The 23,927-nt window shown below is 43.8% G+C and overlaps 1 protein-coding gene across 10 annotated transcripts in view; it reads right to left on the minus strand.

Moving 5' to 3' along the window:
• NUMA1 (nuclear mitotic apparatus protein 1) overlaps window positions 1-23,927 on the minus strand; it is a 63,649-nt gene that overhangs the window by 17,286 nt on the left and 22,436 nt on the right. For 6 of the 10 annotated variants that reach the window (XM_032489223.1, XM_032489222.1, XM_032489227.1 and 3 more), the window contains exons 1-7: window positions 15,887-16,037; window positions 11,172-11,245; window positions 6,700-6,785; window positions 3,426-3,505; window positions 2,281-2,363; window positions 1,604-1,684; window positions 199-286 (exon numbers count right to left, since the gene is read on the minus strand). In XM_032489223.1, the coding sequence (XP_032345114.1) occupies window positions 199-286; window positions 1,604-1,684; window positions 2,281-2,363; window positions 3,426-3,505; window positions 6,700-6,785; window positions 11,172-11,213 (460 nt within the window). In that variant the 5' untranslated portion in view covers window positions 11,214-11,245; window positions 15,887-16,037. Of the gene's footprint in view, window positions 1-198; window positions 287-1,603; window positions 1,685-2,280; window positions 2,364-3,425; window positions 3,506-6,699; window positions 6,786-11,171; window positions 11,246-15,886; window positions 16,038-16,371; window positions 16,663-16,723; window positions 16,866-23,927 lie in introns of those variants that run through there. The other 4 variants (XM_032489218.1, XM_032489217.1, XM_032489221.1 and 1 more) reach the window with 4 other exon arrangements.

Consider the following 23,927-nt stretch of genomic DNA (forward strand, 5'->3'; position numbering starts at 1 on the left):
TTAGCTGCTACCAGGCACAAGACTGAGCTCCGTGGGAACTGGGATGTTGGTAACATGGCCCAGAAATCAACCTGCTCCTTCACATACATTTCCTGAGCACCAACTCCGTGCCCTGTGTTGGGCACTTCCTGACAGCTCGGGATCCTAGCAGTCTCCAGCTCAGAAAAGAAGGGATCCTTGGGAGTGGGCCCTACTTACCTTTCTGCAAGAAGTTCTCTAGGTCCTCATTCAGATTTAGCCCATCCTCATGGTCCAGCACAAATTTGAGAATGACAGCTAACTCAGCCTGGGCCACAGAGAGATAAAGAGCATTACTTAGGTGTTCAGGAGGCCTGAAGGGATGGAGGGCACCTCCCTGGCAGTGCCAGCCCTGGGAGCCTGCTGGAGCCCATTCTTCCTCTCAGAACCTAAAGCCCCATGGTCCAGCCGAGAACATTCCACCAGAAATGTGTTCATCCTACTTGCCCCTGGCCCCTTTTCTCCCCTAAAGATGTACCCAGGGTCACAGAGGTCCTAACTGACTTCACTCCTGACCACAAGAGATGAGAACAGGGGAGCAAAGTAACTCAGTAAGAAAGCTTTTATACATAACTAAGATGGCCTCTTCCAGCTGACCCTCACTGTCGTTCTCTGAGTGAGAACACCTCCAGGGCTCATCCAAAGCTTATCCACCAGCTCAGCTGTAATATCTTCCCTTCTCTGTGTGAATTCCAAAGCTACAGAGTCGATCTGATTTTCCTGGCCAACTCTGTAGTTCCTTATTCCTTTAGACTTTTTTCCCTACCAGGTCTATGATCAGCTTGGAGCAGAGAAAAGGCTGAGGAAGGAAGAAGCCACCCATCCCTCCCACGCCACCACAACCCAACCCCAGAGATGAGCCATGAGCTAAGTGAGGACGAAATGGGATGACTCAACATTTCTACCACTACGTGAAAGGTCACAGCTCTCTGGACACTGGCCCACCAGTCACCTACATTACCCACTCTGGCATCCCAGCTGCTTCTGCTCTGGGAAATAAAGGACAGCTGCTCATGCAGGAAGCAATGACAACATCAGGACCCATATGGCAGGTAGTTCCTGGAAACCAGGTCAATTCCCTTTATAATGAAGCAGATGCACCAACTCCTCTTCACTTAGGGAGCATGCAGAGGAGGGGAGAGGAGGTAATCACTCTGAGCTAGATTGCCATGCTGGACAAAGACATTCTCACTAATCCTTCCCACTAGACGAAAGGAGGAACAAATAGAGTGACAGTTTGTGTAAAACACACACATATACCAGAACACATTTATGAAAAAGAACAATTTCTATGTATTATCCAAACACAGTTCAGTTACAGATACAGTTAAATACATACACCCAAAAAGGACTTCGAAGTATGTCTTTTAAAAGTTAGCAGTTATTGCTGAGAATGAGATTATTGGCAACTGTTCTTTCCTTCTTTCTGCTTTCCAATATTTTCCAGACCTTCTATAGTGAATGGCTATAACTGCTGTAACATAATTTTTTAAAAGAACAATATATGTTGTTTAAAGAAAAACAAATGAGGTGAGGTAAAGCACAGGCTCAGCCTGCTGGGTGGGGTGGAGACAGAAAAGCTTACCTGAATCTTGTATTCAAACTGTTCCCAGTCCCTGGGACTTCTGGAGCTCATGGAGGAGTGGTATAAGAGCAGCATGGTCATCTAGCAGCCAAACAGGATGCAGTCACCAAGGGGGGCTGTCTCTCTTCTCAGCCCCCAGCCCCTGCCCTGCTCTAGGGACTCTGAGCCATTCAGAGACCCTTCCAAAGCTCCTAGAATTCAGCAGCCCCAGACCATTGCCCTTATGCGCACCAGGAAACACTTGATTGAGAACTCAGTGCACACTGCGCAAAAAGCTGGGTGCCAGAATTCCTGCACAACTAAATTCCTGGACTCATGGAACCCTGGGTATGAAGCTTAAGGCATCCTCTACAGGCCAGCAACAGAAGCAGAAGAGGGAATGAAGTGGACTGAACTAAGAAGAAAAATATGACAACAGCTGGGTGAGGTCTGATTCCCGCCAGGTCTCTATCAAAGCCACAGTAATGGTCTAATAAACCTCTGTGTCGTAAGGATGGGCTCCCAGTATCCTTGGCTGAATCAGTCAGTGCTTGAGCCAGGTGGCTGCCTGTTCCTACCTCTAACTGCCACAAGTCCCCGAAATAAAGCACCTACCACTTCTTCTGGGTTAAGAGAAGGCCCTGCAGGCCCCTCCAGGACCACCTCCAACTCCCACCAGTCTGGTATTCCCCAAGTACCTTGGCCAGTTCCAGCTCTGACCCCTCCATCACCTTCTGCACTGACACCAGGCATTCTGGAGAAGAGGGATGTTTTCGGTTTTCTGTAATGACAATAGTGTAAAAAACAGCGCGAACTTTCTGGGGACCATCCTACAGAGTCAGAGAAGCAGAACAGTGGTCTCTGGTGGGGCTAGGAGATACAGGGCTCCTTATTCCTACATCCTCTCTCCTATGACATACACGGTTCTACCTGAAGTTAGTTCTATCCTGGGTCAGTCCAAGGACTACAGGAACAGTTCAAGCAGAAAAAAAGCTGGGAATTCACAGCAGCTCTGGAGCATGACGTTGCACTCACCCACCCATGTACCAACTCCCACTCAGCACCAGAGATTTCAGGTCACCCTAGAGTCTCATTCCAACTGAGGTCCACAAAGGAAGCCTGCCTGCAGCTGAGTCAGTCTAGGGCTGGGGACACCTGGTTCTTATGCCGCCTGAGTGGCTGGGCTCAATTACTAACCCCTTGCTTTACCTAACTCCATTGTTGCCTTTTCTTATAATTCTCCTGACGTGGAGATGGTAGATAGTTCCCATGTCAAAGATGAGGACTGTGTCCACAGCTGTACAAGGGAGAACTGACAGGCACTGTGCCGGAGGCTTTGCATGTGTTCTTATTTACTCTACCCATCAACCTTAAAAGTAATTATCATCATCTTCATCTTCCAGACAGGGAACCTATATCCAGAAAGGTCACACAAGCAATGAGTAGAAGGGCCAAGATCTCAATCACCTATCACCTAAGCAATTAGTTCAATGTTATCTAGGGAAAATATTTTTCTTGCAAGGGGAAGAGGGTAACATGGATCCTTCTGTCTTCTTGCAGTGGGGAGAACAGGAGCCCAAGGTGATAAGTCCCCAAAACCAACTCTGTGGCTCTACCTGGATCTCAGAGATGGGCTCTGGGACTGAAGGGATGCACGTCCCTGAATGGTGCAGGCATCACCAGACCCAGGGACGCTGTCCCAGTTGTACTCATTTGTGTGGTACAGAGTGGGCAGCCTCGAGCCTTTGCTCCTCCAGACATCTGTGACCTGGTTCTTCTAGACGCCCAAATCCCAGGAGCTGAGGAAGCAGCTCCTTCCCATCTAGATAAGAAAGGTGCTTACTCTGCAGAAAACTGCACACAAATTCCAGTCTCTCTGGCACCGGATGCTGTAGCAATTGCTGCGCCTCATCAGTACCGTGGCTAGAAAAGAGCAAATATTAGGACCAGAGTATTTAGCAATCCTTCCCTCCTTGCTACTGCATTACATACCACCTTCCCATCCCTTCAGGTTTGGTCTGTGCTGTATCAGGGAGAGAACCAGACCAGATGCTGAAAGCAGGGGAGAGGATACTGAGAAACCATGTGCCCAGAAGAAACTGTATGGTGGGTGAGGACTTGAGGCATGAGGTCCTCCTGGAAAAGGTGGCACTCTGCCAACCCATTTGTGAGTATCAAAAAGCTCTCCCCAGAGATGGAGGCAGCACAGATGAATGGGCAGCTAAGGTGGAAAGTCTGGAATGGGTCAAGTGTAACAAGGTCAGGATGCCTGGGAACATGGCTAATGAGTGAGAGAGGACTATGGAAAGGGAAAAACAGATCCAAGAACTGAAAGAACAGGAGGGAACAGGTTCTGAAGTAACAGGGAAAAGTTCAACATATACAAGGCTGAAGGCTGAGGTGGCTAAAGCCTCCAAGAGGCCAGGCCAAAGAACAATCTCTTAATTTGTGCGTGGCTTTTGCCGTGCTTGTTTAAGTGGAAAGGCAAGCAAAGTGCGGAGAGCAATGAGGGCAGGGAGGCAGCAGGGGGAGCTCTCACACAGCCCAAGCCCCTGGGCCCTGACTGCTCAGCCTAAGTGCAGTTTCATTTTCAGAAAGCTGACTTCTCTGTCTCGGCTACGGCTGAAGATACTGATTAAAAGGCCTCCTGTTCCTCAGAACCCAAATCTCTGAGTTTCAATTAACTTTCTAGAACCCTTCATTGCCAGATATCCTGCAAAGCACAAGAAGCATCCAAGCCAGACCACGAGACTAGCTTCTTCCATCTCCCACATGATTACAAAGGCTTCTTCCAAGTGAACCCCCTGACAAGAAGCAGTCTGAGTAGCTGGTCTGTGATTAGGGACACTTAAAAAGTCTTTGAGAGATGCTCACCTCCTCACAAATTCCTGAAATAGCCATATTCCCTACCGCCCCCTTCGCCGAATCTGTAATGTTGTGACATCTTGCCTCAGCATAGAGTAGTGATTTACCTAAATGTATTCCATTAGATAAAAATAAACAGAGCTCTTGGGTTAAATGTTTCAGAAATATTGGGTTAAATCAAACATTTTCTAAAGATGATGATATAACATGCATTATTTCCTAAACCTAGTGGACCACAAAACCTCTCTTTTCCCACCAAATCCCTGGGATACGTACAGTTGCATGGAACATGCTTTGGAAAATGTTGGTCTTGGAGAAATTCAGCCCATCCTTTAAGACTGCATTCAAGTCTCATTCTCTGGCAGGAAGCCATCTAGAACCACTGCTAATTACGTCTCCCCTCATCTCCTCCTGTAGAAATTCCTACAACACTCATGGATACAAGTGCATCATTTATAACTGACCACTGTGTGAGCTGAAAGCTAGGAATATAGCAGATGCCAAGTTGCTGAGTACACATGGACGGACAGACAGGTGAAGGATGCTTTTTACTGGGAAGAGCAGAGGTCAGTGTCAGTAAGACAAATGTCAGGGCTTTAAGTTTTCTGGGAAAATGCCTCCGCTAAATTTGCTATGCAAGTCTCAGAGATATCAAAGAGATGGGATACCCTTTTTCCTTCAGGCTATTCACACTCAGAAAAGCAGAAAGGGAAACTTGTCAGAGAGGTCAACTCTAATTGATTTTCTCAGAAGGCCAAATGGCCAAAGAACAAGCTCTTGTTCAATTCCCACAGCTTCTATCTGCCACAAACGCTGCCATCCTCCACTGCCTTTCCCTGAAAACCAGGCACCTGATTTCGGTTAGCAATAGTAGGAGCATCAGAAATTAAACAGCCAGAACACATTCACCAAGAACGTCTGTTTTTCCCAAAGGAAGTTGGTCTGCATTGTCCTGGATCTGAGATGGAGATCAAGGTTAACCTGGCATTTCAACAGCCCCTCCCTACAACACACACACACACACACACACACACACACACACACACACACACACTCTCTCTCTCTCTCTCTCTTTCTCTTTCTCTCTCTCTCTCTCTCTCTTTCTCTCTCTCTCTCTCTCTCTCTCTTTCCCTCCCCGCCCCTTCGCCTCTCTCTTCTACTCAGCACCTCAGCAGCTCAGGAAGCACCTTAGAAAACAACTTGGAAAATGGGCATCTTGAATTTCTGACCCTCCCTTTGAAAATTTCCCACCAGGTTATAAAACTACAGTAGTTAAACCAAGAACATAGATCATTACCCCTGGACACATCTACTGCTCTTGTCATCAGGCCAAGGAAATTTGTCTCCTTAAAAGCAAAAGCTCCTTGATCAATTCTTAAGTCCAAAAAAAGCATGCTGCACCCTACTGTATGTTACAACTTGAGGCTGTCTCACCTAGCTGCCTCTATTTTAATGATGTTAAAATTAAACTGTAGGTTAGGTATTGCCTGCCTAATGTTGTACTGGGCATTGATGTTAATTGTCTAGATCTATTACTTTCATCAGGGTTTGCAGAATGTTGATTTATAGGTGGTGCATAACTCCACCTATGAAGTATTCTTGAAAAAAATCTTAGGCTAATTAAGTTTAGATTTAATCACCAGTTTACAGGCAATGGGGGGAAAAAGAAGAACAAGTTAAGCAGTATCATGATGATGCAATTAACAAAAGTCAGAATTTAGGCAGTTCTATGGGATAAAAAAAAAAGGAGTGGGGTATGGAGGTAGAAATGAGTAGGAAATAATACTGGTAGGAGGAGATGGGCCCCTGATGAAAGCTCTTGAATACCACAGCTAAACAGTTTTAATTTCAACCTCCTAACAGCAAAGAGTCACTGAGGTCCAACAGCTCTGGAGCACCACGATGAAAGCAGGATGGAGAAAGGTTGCCGAGATCACATGTACAGGAATACCCTGGAATAAGGATAGGTCAGAGCCCCAGAGCAGGCTCCCAGAATACTGTGAGAGCACGGAGACTTGAAGGCACACGAGTGAGGAAGCCTTAGGATGAGACAAGAGTGAAACCTCCCCCGTAGAGACACACAGTGACTGAAGGATGAGTTCTTGCCTCTGGGTCCCACCCTGGCTTACGATATCCCAATCGCGCCTGTGTTTTCTGGTCATAGTTGTCTGCAAGGAAAGGGAGTAAACGCAGTCCCCACCCCGGCATGCAGCTTCACTGAGAGGCTGAAGAGGAATGTGTTACAAACTCACATGCTATCAATGATCTTGATGAAGACACTGCAGTCCTGGAGCTGAAGCACAGCCTGCACTGGGTCAGCCACACGCAGACTGTTCACCTGTGACACAAAAGGAAAAGCCTGGTGAACCCAGCGTAGGTACAAGAAGCACTGTGTGTCACTCCTTTCCCTAGATATTGACAATTCTGCTTGCGAGTGCCTACAGCTGTAGCTAATGGAATGAAGAAACAGGTGATTCTAGGACTATGAATTCCAGCAAAGGAATGCTGCTGCACCCAAACATCCACTGACAGCCACCTGAATGCTGCCATAAGAGTCCTTCCTTTGGCTTCAACTAAATAAGACCTTAAATTCTCCTAGGATGTTCCAGCACTTGGGATATACCTTAAACATAATTAGGCATAAAATTGTTCTAGGATATACTGATAGTTTGTAGAAGAAACTCATACCACCATTGCCTCTAGAGAGAAGAATTTGATGGCTGGGAGTCAGAGGTGGGAAAAAGAAAGGCTTTTTATATTTTACAGCCGTTTGTATCTCTTGAATATTTACACTGTAAACCTTTGTGGCTCAAACTTTCACATTATAGCCCTTTTTATATCTTTTGAATTTTGAAATATTGATTCAAAATTTAGCTTAAATATTACACGTATTTTATACACTCCCACCCAGATATAAAATCTTGTTATTAATGCATTTTAAAATTCTTTCCAGACATAAAACTTTGGCTAAGGCAGGGAGAAATAATGGCGGAACAAAATAATAAAGAAAAAAGGAGGGAGGAAGGGAAAAAAGAGCTAGGAACCCCAAAGAAAAACTTATCAATTCTGATTCAATCGTACGTTCCCTTTTTTTGCCTTCAGACAGGCATTCATCTAAATCAGTCTTTACCACTAGAAAGTTCACCAGCAGTCACATGCAAATGAATCAGATACATAGGTTATTCAACAAGCATCTATGGCTGCCTTCTAGAGGAAAACCTCATGAGTTCCAAAGGTACCAAGTTCAGAAGCCTGGGTGGAAGTTTACCTTTGTATTACCTTATTAGGAAGGAAAGGTTTGCTAAGTCAATCCCATATGCAGGACAGAGGGAAGACAGAGATACTCTACTTTACAAGGTATTTTAAAAAAACCTCAGAATAGTGGTTATGTGCAAATGAGTAGATTCTATCGCTTATAAGTGTGCTTCTTTATTTTTTAATTAAAGTATAGTTAATGTACAATGGTGTGTTAGTTTCAAGTGTACAGCACAGTGGTTCAGTATTTTTGAAAATTATATTCCATTATAGGTTTTTACAGTTATAATGGGTATAACTCCCTCTGCCATACAGTAAATCCTTGTTGCTTATCTATTTTATATATAGTAGTTTGTATCTGTTAATCTCATACCCCTAATTTATCTCTTCCCCTTAAATGTGCTCTTTCAAAGGAACTGGGCTCGGGGCTCCCAGACAAGGATTCAGAGTCCAGCTCCTCCACTAACTTGCCAAGAACCTTTGTTACCAACTTTCTTTCTATACCTATCTTCTCACTTGTCAAATGGATGGAATCCCCACCTTATCTACCTTAAGGGATCAGTGTGTGTTCAAGTGGGACTGTGGATGCAAGAACACGTTAAAAAAATAAAAGTACTAAATGCAAAGCACTATTATGGTTAATAAAATTAAAATAATGAAGTAGATCTAGCAAAATTTCTACTTCTTAGTAGTTAAATTAGCTGCCTGCTCTGGAGGACAAAAGGATTAAAAAAAAATCAGTGATTCAGCTACGGAAACTATAGTATTTACTTCCATTAAATACTTTTATATTAAGAATACTTTCTAGATAAATCTAAATTAAAATAGGTTGAAAGTAAAAAAGTTTTTAAAGAGAGGACTATAGGGGGGTTACAGCTCAGTGGTAGAGTTCGTGCCTAGCATGCACGAGGTCCTGGGTTCAATACCCAATCCATCCATTAAAAAAAAAAGATAATAATTAAATAAATAAACCTAATTACCTCTCCCCTAACAAAAACAAGTAAATAAAAAGATAAAATTTTTAAAAAGAGTGGAATATAAAATATGACCTTTCATTGGAGTCTTAAAGATAATAATTTATATCATCTTTGGGGGGGGACTAAATCTTATTAGAAAAGGCCAGTGAGAATTCTCTAGGAAGATTCTGAATATTCCAGGCCAAGGTCCTTCTCTACCTGCTGAAAATGAAGAGACTGCCAAGACTTAAGCATCCCAAAATCATTTTCTTTTAATACCTGCAATCTAGGTAAAACATTCAAGGACTGTGAATGCTTGTTCACTAACAAGATTGAAAAAAAAAAAAAAAAATACCAGGAGAAGGGTATAGCTCAGTGGTAGAGTGCATGTTTAGCATGCGTGAAGTCCTGGGTTCAAGCTCTAGTACCTCCATTAAAATAATAATAAATGAATAAATAAACCTAATTACCCCTCAAAAAACAGAAAAAAATCATACCAGCTAGCTGATTTAAAGTTACCTAAGGAATCTAGATTCATCTCATACCAGTTAAGTAATAATCCAGCAACTGTTTCTTTCATGAAAATAAAAATGTATTTTCTTCCTGTGCATTATTTTGCTCTCAAAAGAGAAATCATTTGAAAGTTGAGGAACTGGAGAAGCTCTTTCATCTCTTGTCAGGGTATAAAATGTGAGTGAAGGCTGAGCTCACTCAAGAACCCAGGAGCTGCCTGTAAGGTTTTCAGGGTCATTTAAGGTTGTTGAATCTTAAAGTTCCCCATTCTCTGTAACAATTTGTTCACTATGATTACTGGATACAGAATAATTTCAACCCAGATTTTAAGTTAAATGAAATATACATTTATTTTTACATTATAAAATAAATTACTGAAAATCTGGGGGGGAAAAACATTTTTTCCAGTATTTTCAACACATGCACTTTTAGCATTTTCATTTTACTTCCTTCTAGTCTTTCTTCCTAGGTTATTTTTTAAAAATCACAGCTGTGATTATCACGTGCGTATGCTTGTGTGTGCTCTATGCCACTCTTCTCACTAACATAACAAGCATCATTTCATGTAGTTAGTGTCATAAAATCCATTTTAGCTGCCTAACTTGTTTAAACTGAAAAATTATATGCAAATAAATTATATGCAACTATATCTTAATATACTAATGCATGTTCATTGTGATTTTTGAGAAAAGTATATAAGTATCTGCTGTTAAATAAAACTAGTCTTGTATGTGTTCTTCTCTGTAAAGGTAGTAGTCACTATAAAAACAAGTCTAGGACCAAAATAATAAACTGATAAAACAATGTGGTTAAAAGGTCCCCTAATACTCAGTTAATTCAGTGAACCAGACATACAGATATACCCCAACCAGCCTTTTCTTGGGACTGAGAGGAGGATAGGGACAAGATAATGTTTCTAACCCAGAAACACTGAAATGTAAGTATAAAATATAAATATACCCATTTTAAACTATACAACTAAAATTTGCATCTATTTCAGAAACTGAAGACTAAGAATACACATTTTGTACATTAAACACGTATTCCTGACTAAAGATTTGAAAGTGATTAAAGACAATGTCTTATTAAATCCACCCTACTTGGAAATTAAAAATTTTCCTTAAAATAGTCCATAATTTTTAAGTTGGCTCTTTAACTGGCCCTAACTGATTAGTAGTCAGGGTGACTACAAAATACCCTGTGCCAAATAGCACGCCCAGGCAATATTTCTATAGTTAAGTGTTTTTTACACACATTATCTCATTATCCTTATAATAACTCCATGAGGCATTACTATTACTTTTATTATTATTATCTCCATTTTAAAATGATGTGCTAAGAGGCTAAGTAACTTGTCTTGGGTCACACAGACACATCAGAGCAGTGATTCTAAGCAGAGTTATCTGAACTTAAGGCTCATGCATGTCATGTCACCATCACCATCTGTGGCCTCTTCTGTTTCTCTGTAGCTTTAAGTTCCCAATGCTCAGTATTATTTTTTCATTGGCCATAGTCTTAGGCAGAAGTACATGAAAAGACCTAGCAGAAGGATTTTGGTGAAGTGATCAAGAAGGCACCAGGAGGTCAATGGAAGCTGACAGAAAGACAGTAAAGAAAGCAAGGAGAACCTTGCCCTGAGATTAAAGGCCTTTCAAGACTAAAGTCCTTACACGTCAGTGAAATTCAGTGTCAACTCGATTTCAGAAAAATGCACAAGGAGCAAATGAAGATGGGTTTCCATGCTGTTCTACAGCCACCCTTCCCATGACTAAAAGGGAATATATACATCAGAGAAGCCTTTTCTAAACTACACAAGTTGAGTCATGGACCACTTGTCAGCAACAATATCAGCAGAAATCATAAAAGTTAAAAACTCAGAGAAAAGGCAAAGGAAAACTGAATTTCCCTTGTCTATCTGGAGAGAAGACTCTACATAGCCCTGGCCCCAAGAAAACTTTTCTGGAGAAGGATGGCAGACAAAGGAGAGGAAGACCACTCACCCAAGACAGGAGTGCAGCCACCCGGGTGGCATGGAGCGTCATCTTGGTAAAAGCAGAAAGTCACCCCAATGCACCTGGAACCCAAGAGAAGAACAGTTAATTGTATCAGATATCCATGATGAAGGAAGAGAGGGAAATGGTTCCATTTACCGGCTCTGAACACTTTTAAATAAATCACTCTTTACTCAGCACTTAATCCACCAGGGCATGATGGGAGTTTTTAGAGATCTCAGAGTACACATCAAAATTACTCTAAAACTTAACCATGTCAGCTGACAGCAAAGAATCCTGCATTTAATTCAATGCGCACAAGCTATACATACAATCTTTTTGTCCCACAGAATATACAACATTCAAAGTTGGCCTTCAATCCTGCTCTTTGGGACATGGTGTCCTTAAAACATGGTACAAACATGGTTTTTCAGACATATCTAGGTCTGAATGCTGATTCCATGTCACCATGGTCTTGTGACCTTGGACAAGTAACGTAACTTCTTTTAGACTCAGTTTCCTCATTTGTAAAATGGGATCCACAAAAACCTCTCTGGGTTACTGCGATGCTTCAAGATAAAGCAAATAGCACAGTCCCTGGGATACGGGAGGTATTCAATAAATGATCACTGTTTTGAAGCAAAAAGGTTGACTTCTGGCTCTCTCTGCAGGTACCCAAACTCTACCCAATTAACAGTAACCAAGTTCTGGGGGAAACCTCTTCACATTCTGGATTTTTATATCCCCCAAAGAAATGTCAAAGATATGGTTCAAATGAGGGCCCGGATGAAACCAAATTCAATTCTGGCAGAGGTCCCACAGGATATTTAATGAGACATTAGGTACTTGTCCTGGTAGTCTTTCTCCCAATTTCCCTTCCCAGTGGGAATCACCCATTTGCCTGCCAACCTGCCCAAGAGACTAGAGACCTGGTGACTAAATATTCTGTAACACCTCCAAGCAGCCCCCATAATTCCCACAAATCTTCATGAGAGCAATCAGCCCCTACTCTCCTCCTCCTGCCATAGGTGTACTCAGTCTGTCATGACTCTAGAAGGAGGAACAAGAGCCACATCACCTATAACTCTCCCCACACATCAGCATCTCCAAGGTGTGGGTTCTGTGGAACCAATATTTGCTAAGCACTTTCTGTATACAAAGTGCTGGGTATAAGAAAGACATCATTCTTGTCCATAAGGTGCTCACTGTCTAGTAGGGGAAAGAGATAAATAAATCTGATAATCCATTCCCTATCATCTCTTAAGCCTTCCTATGCAAGTGTACTCTGCTTATCAACCAACCAAAAAAGTTATTTTCTTAGTCCTTACATAGGTCCATCCTGTGCTGGAAGCTATGCGGGAAATGGGAGACAATGACACAGTCTCTGCCTTTGAGGGGCTTACAATAGGGTGAGGAGTAAAATTAAACATACAAGAAGCAGTAAATAATAGAAGAAAATAATTAAATGCTAAATGTAGCTAAATGCTAATTATAATTGCTTCTTGACCCTGCAAAACCCAATGCGATTCCACCTATCATACCAACGTCACAGCCTTGGAAATGAGCCAATTCACCTAGGCTTTCGCAAAAGCAAGTGAAGTGGTTAAAGGAGTTCTCAGGAAAGAGAGAATCTAAGGGACCCAAGTGTTCCTCAGTCTTAGATGATAGTCACCCAACATGGCCTATCTATGGGCACTGACTACCTAGCTTCCTAGGTAAGATGAAGACAGGATGAAGGCAGATGGGCCTCAACTACTGCACTGCAAAACCTAAAGTTTGGACAACCTAAAGTTAGAAGGACCACGCTTGGTACTTGTAGTGAAGGTGGCAATGTCCAAATGCTTTACTGTGACTTCTTTAAAGAAAGAAAAAAAAAAGGTCTGAGCTATTCAGGAACAAGGGAAATGAAGCCCAGATCACCTTCTTTTTATCCCCACTGCTGCCTCTAGACTTGCTGTCCTTTTGGTGAGAACCAAAACTTTAGTCAGAAATTTTATTTGCAACCGGAGGCAAATCTTGCTCCCTCTGAGAGATTCCACAGCTGTGTTGCTAAAAATGACCTGAGGTTTAACCAGCCTCTTCCCTTCATCTCAGAGGCAAAACATAAAACCCTCATCTCCTCCCAGGGGAGCCTGTCTAAAACTAGTTCCACTGCTCAGGAAAATTGGTGTCAAGGCCAAGTGCCTTCTTCTGTGCTCCCCAGGCATAGGAACAGGCAGAATCCAATACTCAACATGAAGGAAAACCTTATCAGCTCAAAGCCCATAAAGGAGCACTTTCTCAGAGACAGGACACTGGGGTGAAAGCCTTTAGGACAACCCAGCCATTCACTCTTCAATGAATGACAAGCCAGTGGCACAGCTAGTTAGTCCTCAGCACTGGGACTACAGCTTTAAGCAAGCCTTGGCTGGAAACCCGAGGGCTCCCAGCCAGAGCACCATCCTCCCCACCCTCCCCCTGAAATCTGAGGCAGGCCCCACCCAGAAGACTGGGTGATGGTGATGGAAAAACAGATCCCCGCGATTGTAGCCTAGAACCATTTCACAGAAGGATCTGCTAATATCCACCCCAACTCGATCAGGCAACACCCCCCACCCCAGTCTCCAGACCCCCAAACCCCCAACAAACAAAATTTCAAAATGCAGGCTCCTCTGTGGACACCTTCAGAGTTCCTATCTACCTGTTTCTTTGAAAAGAAGTGAACCCAGAACCCAAAACAGAAGCTTTACAGAGCTGATAAAGCACCTTCATTTTTTCTCTGGGCTAAAGAAGGAACCAAGACACAGAAGAAGCTGCCTTATAAACTAAAGGCCTTGCATCCTTTTTACATTTCAAAACGGACATAATGCAACTCCTTCACATCAGGACCAATTCCCACATTTATAGTAGCCCCTTTATGTTTCCAGAGAAGATGTATCAGGACAAGGAAAGTGACACTCAAGAGATACACCATCACTGGGCCTGCACCCTCTCTGGGTCTTAAAGAGTTAAAACCTAGCCCTGGTTTCCTACCAGGACTGAAGCTAATGAAAACCACCTGCTCAGATGCAAGGACCAAGACTGGAGGGTCAGGTTGCTGAGCTCTGGGGTCTATTCTGGAAAAGCTTCAGTTTTAAACACTGACCAAGCGATAGGCCAAAGGCCAGAAGGTCTGAGTCGTGGCAGCACTGTTCTCCTTACCCCATCCCCTAGTCTGGGTGCCAGCTCCTTTTGAGACCACCTCTTAGCCACTTACTGTCCTCCTGAACACCGGCCCTGCTCCAAGATAACACCAAAGTGACCTTTGGTCCCAGACAGCTACAGAACTATACTGATCACTCAGCTCACGGGCCCTGACCTCTGCTGGACTGTCAGTCTTTTAGGTGCTAGCTCACAGTCCCAGAATTTCAGGGCTCAAAGCCCACACAAACTCCCTCTTCAAAGGGTCCTGCCCCAAGACCTGACCCCTCTCTACTCCATGATTCCCAAGGCCCACAGTCTCACAGCTCATAAGGGAAATAGCTGTCCCAACTGTGTACCCATGCTCAATGGCAAGATTTACCGCTTACCCTGACAGCCTGTCTGCCTGTAGCCATAAGAATTCCAAGCTACATAAGCCTTTCTAGAAGAGATAATACACCCCACCAGTGAGAGAGTCCCCACGTCCAAACAGTGAACACCCTGATCTTGAGGGTGTTCCTCATCCTCTGATAGGTCAGGAGGCACAGGCAAGCAAGTACCTAGACCCCATCTGGTAGGTCACCCCCAGAGCGGCCCAGCAAAGGCCTCATCATAAAGAACAGAATAGGAAATATCTTGCTAGTATATCCCCTGGCTCAGAGGAGGCAGAAGGCCCCAAAACCAGCAGCTCTAAGAGAAGCCAATGAGGGAAAAACACAATTCTTCTCAATTCCTGGGGAGTCCTGAGCAGGCTGTCTTGCCCAAGTCCAAAGGGGTTTCTCTGTACCCCTGCGGGTCGGGGCAAACCAGCTTGCTGGGTGTATTCCCTGGGCCCCCTAAGGGGCTCACTGTGGACTCAGGCCTACCCCCTCTTTACACAGACCACCCCCTCTGTGTAGCCTAGAATTTGGCCCGGAGCCCTGGTGAGGAACAAGGGAAAGACTGCAAGGGAAACCAAGATTTCCCTGGTTTCTTAAAGGTAGCTTACTACTACTTGCCCTTCCCCCCATGTTCTGTAGTGTCTCGATCAGAAGGATGTGGGCAAAAGGGTTGCAATCATGAACCAGACCTGGGGCCTGCAGCCACACACTGCACACACACACACTCAAGTCCACTCTAGCAGTTCATCAGCACCTGCCCCCACTGCTGTATTCACACACCCAGTTCCCTATCAGCTGAAAAAATGAACCTTTTTTACTCCCCACCACTGCATACACACCCAGGCCTCACTTGGGAATGGAGACGCTCTCCTGAGCTGTCTACAGCGCAACGTGCAGGCACACACGCTCTCCCCCTCTGAACAAAAACACGCTGACATCTACGCTAGGGGGAAAGAAAGCAACCCTTTGCTCTGAAAGGCGCCAACTCCCGGATGTTGGCAAGCTCTGCTCCTAGCGCCTGTTTCTGAGTGTTTACTTGCTTTCCCTCTCCTCTCCCTCCCCTTCAAGGATGGCGCAGGAAAGGGAGGTGGGGGGGAGAGTCCACCGCACCCCCTCGTCCATGTTTGAACAAAAACCCAGAGAAACAGTGAGGGAGGAAAAGTCTCAGTGCAGGGGGGGCCTTACCAGACTCCCAAAGCCACACGTATCTACAGGTTTTAATCCGCCATTAGCATTTAAATCTTGAAAGGAGAGGAGGGAGAGGGGGCTAGTGGAAAGTAACCCCACACACAAAAGAAAAGTTGTTGGTTTTCTTCTCAGTCAGCCTGGCAGGAGCGATCTTCCTGGCTGACAGCCAGAAGTGCGTCACAGCCAGGAGTCTGCTTTCTTTAAAGGCACAGCAAGCTTCCGCGATCTGGGAGCATAGGCAAAGCAGGGACCCTTCAGCAAGGGGGGAGGGGTGGCAGTCGGGGGCAAGGAAGGAGGGGGCACTGGAGCACTGGAGAGGAAGGGCTGCTGCAAAGGCTTGGCCCGAAAACAAGAGACTAGGAGGGACGCAAGGGGGGCAGGAGCAGGCAGACAAAAATACTGAACTGCAACAGTGGCAAGAGCCAAAGCAAACTGTGGCATAAACACACAAAACACATCTCACAGCGGCCTGCCTGACAAACCTGATATCCCTCGGACACTCCCCCTTCTCTCTTTTAAGACAGCAGTGACAGCTTGTCCATCTCTGGCCAGCAGCGGAAGGGAAGGCCACGGGGTGCCTTGATGATTAGATCTGCCCTGCCTGGCGGCGAGCAGGGCAAAAAAAGGAAGACCCCGTAATAGAGGCTTTGGAGAGCCAGCAAGACGCAGGCCCTTTTAAACGGGGACAGCTTCCTGCCGGCTCCAGGGCGGGCCGCGTCTGTAAGCACTCACAAGCGCCGCACACAAAGCGCCGGCCTCCTTGCGCGGGCGCCGCCTGCCCTGGGACATGGCCGCCCCCAAGCCCATTCCCCGAGGGAATCTCTCCAGCCGTACCTTCTGCGTGGCTAGGCCAGGCCGCTGCGCTGCGCCCGCTCCTCCCCCTCGGCCACCCAAACAAGGAGCCGGGGCTGACTGCGGCCCCGGAGCGCGGGCCTGCGCGGTCCTGTCCGGGTGGCTGCGCGCTATTGTCGACTGTGGAATGGCCGCCAAAATCCCAGCTGTGCTGCCAGAACCTAATCCCCTGTTCCGCTGAGCATTTGTGGGGAGGGGCTGAGGGGCCAGGGCACAGGACCTGGTGCGGCAGGCACAGGCTGAAGTCCCTGAACAGACACAGGCACTGGGACCCATTAGCAGAGCCTACAGGCTCGGCAGAGCCTCCATGGCCGAAAAGAAAAGATGTCTGCCTCTCAGAAAACCAAACCACAGGGTTTCCACCTGCTAAGTAGTGACCCTCACCAATACCACAACAGAAACCCATCAGTAATCAGGAAGCCCCTCACCGACTTTCACTTATACCACAAACATTTATTAAGCACTTAGTACATGCAAGGTACTGCTGTAGGACATTAGAGAGAGTATACAGAGATGAATTAAACCCAGCATCTACACTGAAGTAGGTTATAATCCCACAGGAGACAAGAAATGACTCCAAATTATATCTCAAGACAGTATGTGCTCTCACAAAAAGATATAACATTTTTAACTAGTTGAGAATAGGGAAGGATTAAGAAAACAAAGTGATATTTTAATTTAATCTTAAAACACATAGGTAGAACTTGTCCACATGGAAAAGGAGAGAAGAGTAACGAAGAAGGGAAAGTAGAGGGAAGGTGTGAAAGTAGAGGAGGAACAGACTTGAAGGGGACGTTGGGGTAAACGTTAGAGAATCTTGAACTTCAAGAAATCAAATAAAAATTTGAACGTTTCTTTTGTTGCTTGTTTTTAGCAGAGATATGCTATTGTTTTTAGCAGAAAGATACGATGAGAAGTGTACCTTATGAAATTATTTTGGTATATAAATGAATGAGACTAGCAGCAGGAAGGCAGGTCAGAAGGCTGTCACAACAGACAGGAGACAGGTGATGAGGACACATGAAGGGTAAGGTTAGAGAGAAAGGAAAGAAGAGGAATGAGGACATTGTGGAGACAGGATGAAGACAAGGGAATGACTGGAAGCAGAGAGAAGAATGAAGAAGAAAGTGTGAGGTATAGCTGGGAAGACAGAGAGGCCATATATAGAATTAAAATAAGTGCAGAGATGATATGGATCATGTTAGAATAAGAGGGAAAACAAGGTGTGATAAATAGCAGCTAATGCTTACTGAGTGCATACTATGTGCCAGGCACTGCTCTGCTGGCCTACCGTTTATTAACTCATTAATCTGAAAAACTCCCTTAGTAAAGTAGGTACTGTTATCACTCATCTTTACAGATGAGGAAACTGAGCCACAGAGATAAAATAATTTGCCCGAAATCATTGGACCTTTACATCACTTGCTGCTCTGCATAACCACTGAATCTCAGTATTCCTGTCTGTAAAACAAGGATACAGGTACCTATCTTATAAGATTGTGATGAGGATTCAATAACATCTATAAGGTGCTCAACACACTGACTAGCACATAAGGCACAAAGTGGTGCTTAACAAAGGTTAATTCCTACTTAGGCATTTTGGCCCCTTGTCACCAAGGTGTCCAAGCAGAAGTTGGCTCACCATTTCTCAGGGGAGTTAGTGGCGTGCTCTTCCTTGGAGGATATTAGATCCTCAGGATATTTGCTTTCCTTCCATCAGTCTGCCTCTACAGCTTTTACCTTAAGGTCAGCTCAAATTTTAACTCCTCAAGTATTAACAGTGGTTATCTTGGGGAGGAGTTAGATTATAGAGGGGAGTGGTCTTTCTACACTATATGTTTCTTTTTATGTTTGAGTTTATTTTTAATAACCATGTATTACATTGGTGAATAGAAAAATGTGTCTACATTTGGCACTGGTACTGCCTTAACTGTATATGCACAGAAGTCTTGTTTTCACATCTAAAATGTAAATTCTTCAAGGGCATAACCAATTCTATTTCTCTATGATCCCGCATAGTACCTAGCACACTAGGATTCCTTCAATCTGTTCCACTGAACTACATCTGGTTGGAAGGCTTCCACATTCAACCTTCTGGCCACCAGAGAATGACTGTGGTGAGTGGCAGGGGTGCTGTAGAAGGGGCCAGACCAAGGTCCATTGCTGCAGAGACCTCCCATGGCCCGGCTTCTTCTCCTAGGCAGGCCCTGTATCCTAATCCCACCGTATATTGCAGTCCGTGGTGAGCAATCTCTACTGGTATTCAAAGATTCACCAGGAAAGTAAAGGAAAGCAAAAAGAAAAGCTCTTACAGAAAAACAAAGTGGCAAACATACTTTAATGATTGGCACAATCAACACTCCAGAAAATGTATGAGGTGAAAATAGGAGGCAGACCAGCTAAAATCACCCTGGCCACAACTTGACACTGTGTCAGCCCTGAAGCTCTCTAGTACATTAAAGAATTGATACTGTGTCTCAAAAGAATACAAGAGGTGCTCCCCCCACCATCCCTTGGCTCTAAACTCAAGATAACAGCTTCCAGCTGTGAGCCTCAGAGGTGCTGAACTCTCCTCTGGAACCTCTGCCAAAGTTGCCAAGCTTCTGGGCCTGCTCTTCAAGACAGTCAGAGGAGCCCAGCCAGTTTCCCCAGCTTCTCCCTCCCCAACCACAGTGCCACCACTCCCCTCCCTCCCGTGGCAGCCAACCGGCAGAACTTCCCTACCCCTCCTCCCAGCCTAGTCAGGCGGTAGGCAGGCCACATGGCTCCTGCTAGATTCCACGGCCCCTGCTCATTGTCCCCAAAAGAGTGGGTAAGAGTAAACCATTTTAAAAAGAGACAGAGAAAGAGAAATGAAGGAGGGTAAGAAAACAACACATGACTAACACAAAATTCAGAACAGCCTTCAGATAGAGGTTGGAGGGGGTTGGTGATGGGTGCAGAGTGCACCGGGTGTTTCAAAGGGTCTGGTAATATTACATCTAGAGCTGGGCGGTAGATGTGTAGGTGTTTATTATTTAAAATGTAAATGCTATAATTTTTAAAGTGTATTACCATTTTTACAAGTTTAAACAGAAGACAGGAGGGAAAAGATTCCTAGAAATGGCTCAGGAATGAGTAGCTCTTAATACAAATAATTTGCCTAGCATTCAAGGCCCTCTATGACCTGGCCCCAGTTTTACCTTTCAGAATCATTTATGCCCTTACCCAAATCCTCCACCCTGCTGGACTGGTCTCACTATCTTCTAAAGTCCCTCTGGGCCTCTACCTCAGCCTTCCAGCCTGGAAGGGAAGTTTTTACTGTAGGAAGCTGTAGGCTAGGGCCCAATGAGAGCCTCTCTCAGTTCCTACAGGCCCTCCCACCAGGAAAGTTGGCAGAAAAAATGTTTATAGATCCACTACCCTATATGCAATGCTTTCTAGTCTTTCCTCTGCCACTTGCTATCCTAGCACAATAAATACCTAAAGACTATCATTATTGTTGCTGCTGTTACTGTTGTAATTAATAGCTAACATTTTACTGAGCACTTCGTATATGCCAGGCAGTATGCTAAATATTTTTTGAGCTTTATTTTTGCTTAATCCTTACAATAACCCAGTGACACAATAACCCAAAATACTGTGATTATCCCTATTTCACAGAAAAGGAAACTGAGAATTAGAAAGATTACATAACTTGCCTAAGGTCACACAGAGTAAGTGTTGGAGGCAGAATCTGAGCTCAGTTTGAGCCCAGAGACCATTCTCTTAATGGTCATTTTACCTAATCCTTAGGACAATCTATAGAGTAGGTTTTATTTCCACTTTAAAGATGAGAAAATGTGAGGCTTAGGCATTAAGTGACTTAGTCACATAAGTAGTCAGTTGTCTATCTGGTCTCTGCACTATTCTCTACTGCTCCTGAATAAACACTGAATGAATGAATAAATGGTAGTACATTCTCGGTGGCTCAAAGAAGCCTTTATACCTTTACCTCCTCAAAAAAATCAACTTTTTAATCAAAACAAACAGTTCTAATTTCAAAAGTAACCACAAAAGATTTTTTTTTCTGAAGAGGCAAGAGCTTTACAAACACTAAGGGACCAAAACTCCCCCAAAGCAGCAAGCATAGAAGAATCTTCTACTAGAAGGGATGTTGGACATATCCCAAAGGTAAGAAGCCATGGAGAAAGAAGGGTGGAGGAAACATTATTGGTTGGTGTGAAGGACTAATGTTTCAGAACCCTGACCTGGAGCTTATTTACCAAGCCTTATTCTCCCTCTCTAGAGGAGAGTGGCTGAGTAATGAGGCAGTGTTTGTAAGCCTGAGCTTTCTGGGGAGAAATGTAGAGGGCATATCAAAACCCTGAGAGGATTCATTATGACATCCAAGAGGCCCTATTCAGTTCTCCCTCAAGAAGGTCTTTCTACAAAATACCTAAGAACCTGTTCACCCTGTTTCACTGTCACAGAGGAGCAAATGGTTCTGTCCCTACAGGCAATATCTCTAGCACAGTGTTTGCTCACAAATACAGAACTGATGATGAAAAAGGTAAAAAGAACAGTTTTAATGTAAAGATGTGCAACTCCTGGAAACGGCCTTGTCAATGATAGAAAACACACTAGATTTGGTGTTGGAGGCCCCTGTAGGTAAATTCTGCATTGGCCACCTACTATATTTGTGGCTTTAAGCAAGTCACTTGCCCTAGCTTGGGTCTCAGGTGAGGGTTAGATCATATCTAAATTATCTCTAAAAATTCCCATGATTCTTTCTCCAGGACACCATTCCCAACAACAAAAATCTTGAAATGAAACTAATTTCCTCAGAACAAGGTCAAAACTTCACCGGTTAGGGCCTCCTTCCCCCCAGAATAGCAAATTCTCTAGGAACAGGAACTTTGTCACCCTACTGGGACCCACACCCAAAGAGAGGTACACGTGGGTGTGTCATTAATCCTGATGAAAGAAAGAGGTCCTTGGAAACTGGTAGTACTGACTTTGCATGGGGTACAATGAAAGGTGATTGGCATTTACAAGGTTTCATAAATAAAAGCCACAGAGACAGTGCAATTTATTACTACACTGATTTAAACATCCTAAAGAAAAGCAGCTTTCTGTACCTGCTCAACAAATCAAAGAATCTCAAGGTTGAAAGAGGCCTTAATGGTCATCTAGTCCCATCTTAGATCCATGCTGGAATATATGTGACAAGTTTGCTGAAGATTTGCTATCTTCTGTCTGAAAGAAATTCTACCACTTATTTATATGCCTGAGCAAGGTCTGCAGATTTGAGACAACTTGTGATTTCACAACATAAGCTTGGAGAACAGGGACCCTACCCAGGATCTGGTTTGTTTCAAATAGGCTTTAAGTAGCCACAAAACTCAGAGGACACCTCTCTCTTCTCCCTTCTATCCCTCCCGCCAACCCTGTTGTCTCTCCCCGCCCCCCTCTTCCTATCCCTCTGTCTTCTATATCTCCACTTCATGCAAACACTGAGACTGCTGTCTTTCTGGTTCCAAATCTACTTCTCTTTCTACTACCCCAGGATGCTTTTAACCACTGACAGAAGTGAACAAACACAGATATTAGTAGGAGTTGGATTTCTGAATGGGATGCTAGCTTGACTCAAAAACCAAACTTGTCAACATGTTACTAATAAGTTAAAAAAAATGGGAATGGTATTTAACATGGCCATGATAAAAAATTATAAATAAAAAAATTTTAAAACTCTAACATTTGAACCAACTTCAAGGATTTAAAAGCTATATCTCACATCTCAATTAATTCCCACTAAAGAACCCTAAAAGGTAAATAAGCATGTTTATTCCAATTTTATAGACTAGGAACCTAAGCCTCAGAAAGAAGACAACACCTGCCTCAAAGTCAACCACTAAGGTTGCAGTACCAGAACTCAAGTCTTCCAAATCCATGGCTCTCTCTAGACCACCTCAGCTACATCCTATACCTTTCCCATTAGTATAGCCTTTTATTCATACAAAACACTTAAAAATTTATTGTTAAAACTGCTTCTGCTACAGCTTGTGAAATGGCAGGGCAGGAGTCATCTTCTCCATTTTTAAAGATGCTGAGTAACTTGAACAGCAGTAGATAAAATAACAACCCATGTATCTGAAATCACTGAGAAGTACAAAAATCCTCAGAAGCAATTTTCCCCAAAACTGAAATTCCTTCCCTTTAGGACCAAATCCTTCATATATTTAAAAAAAACAAACAAACCAACCTATTTTATCGCCAAAATGCATAAGATGTGTTACTCTTTACTTGGTATTAATGAAATTTGACCAAGGACATTCAACTATAAACATGAAACAAACACCTATAAATACTGTCCTGGGGACTCGAAACTGAATTTAGACAGGCTTATAATCCTGTGGAGAAAGAAACATACCTATAACTTACCTTAATATGAGCCCAAAGAACATGGACTTGGGAAAGGAAAGTGAGAGAACATTGGAAAGTCTAGTGGAGACCAGTAATGATTTACTAAAGAGCAGTGCAGGAGTGGGGAGGGGTGTGGAAGAACAGTGCGAAGCGCTGAAAGGTTCTGAGCAGGAGAATGGTGTACTGTGTGTGCTTTGAGAAAAGGTAAGTCTGACACAACACTGAGTCCAGAGACAGACAGAGTTAGGCAATTGTGGCAGAGATAAAATTGCTGCTGTCAGGCAAGGGCAGTAGGAACTAAAAAGAAAGTTATATTTAAGAGGCATTACAGAGGTAGACTCAAAGCTCTTAGGATGTAGGAGTATGGGAATGGTGGAGGGGAAGAAAAGACCTGTAGGATTCTTGCTTTGGTAAAAAGACTTCAGAACAGGAACATAGAAGTTACTGTTTTAGAGAAGCTGTGCGGCACTGATTAACTCAGGAAGGTATGATGAAAAAAGTTTTACCAAGGAACTAACATTTAAACTGAGTACTTAAACTCTGAGTAGGATGAGTAGGGTTTCACCAAAAGAGAAGTAAAAAAGAGCATTCTAGGCAGGGAGAATAGCATGTGCAAATACAGAGCTTATTACATTTGACCAATGGCATGCAGTTGTAGAAAGGTGCAGCAAATGATGAGACTAGTATTAAACTGTGAGGTACTTATATCACGCTAAGGAATTCAGATTATATCCTGTAGGCAACGGAGTAAAGGGGAGTAACATAGAGCAGATCTATATTTCCGTCTGCATGAAGTACAGGC

The sequence above is a fragment of the Camelus ferus genome, chromosome 10, assembly GCF_009834535.1.
Source record: "Camelus ferus isolate YT-003-E chromosome 10, BCGSAC_Cfer_1.0, whole genome shotgun sequence".
In the NCBI taxonomy this organism is placed as follows: domain Eukaryota; kingdom Metazoa; phylum Chordata; class Mammalia; order Artiodactyla; family Camelidae; genus Camelus; species Camelus ferus.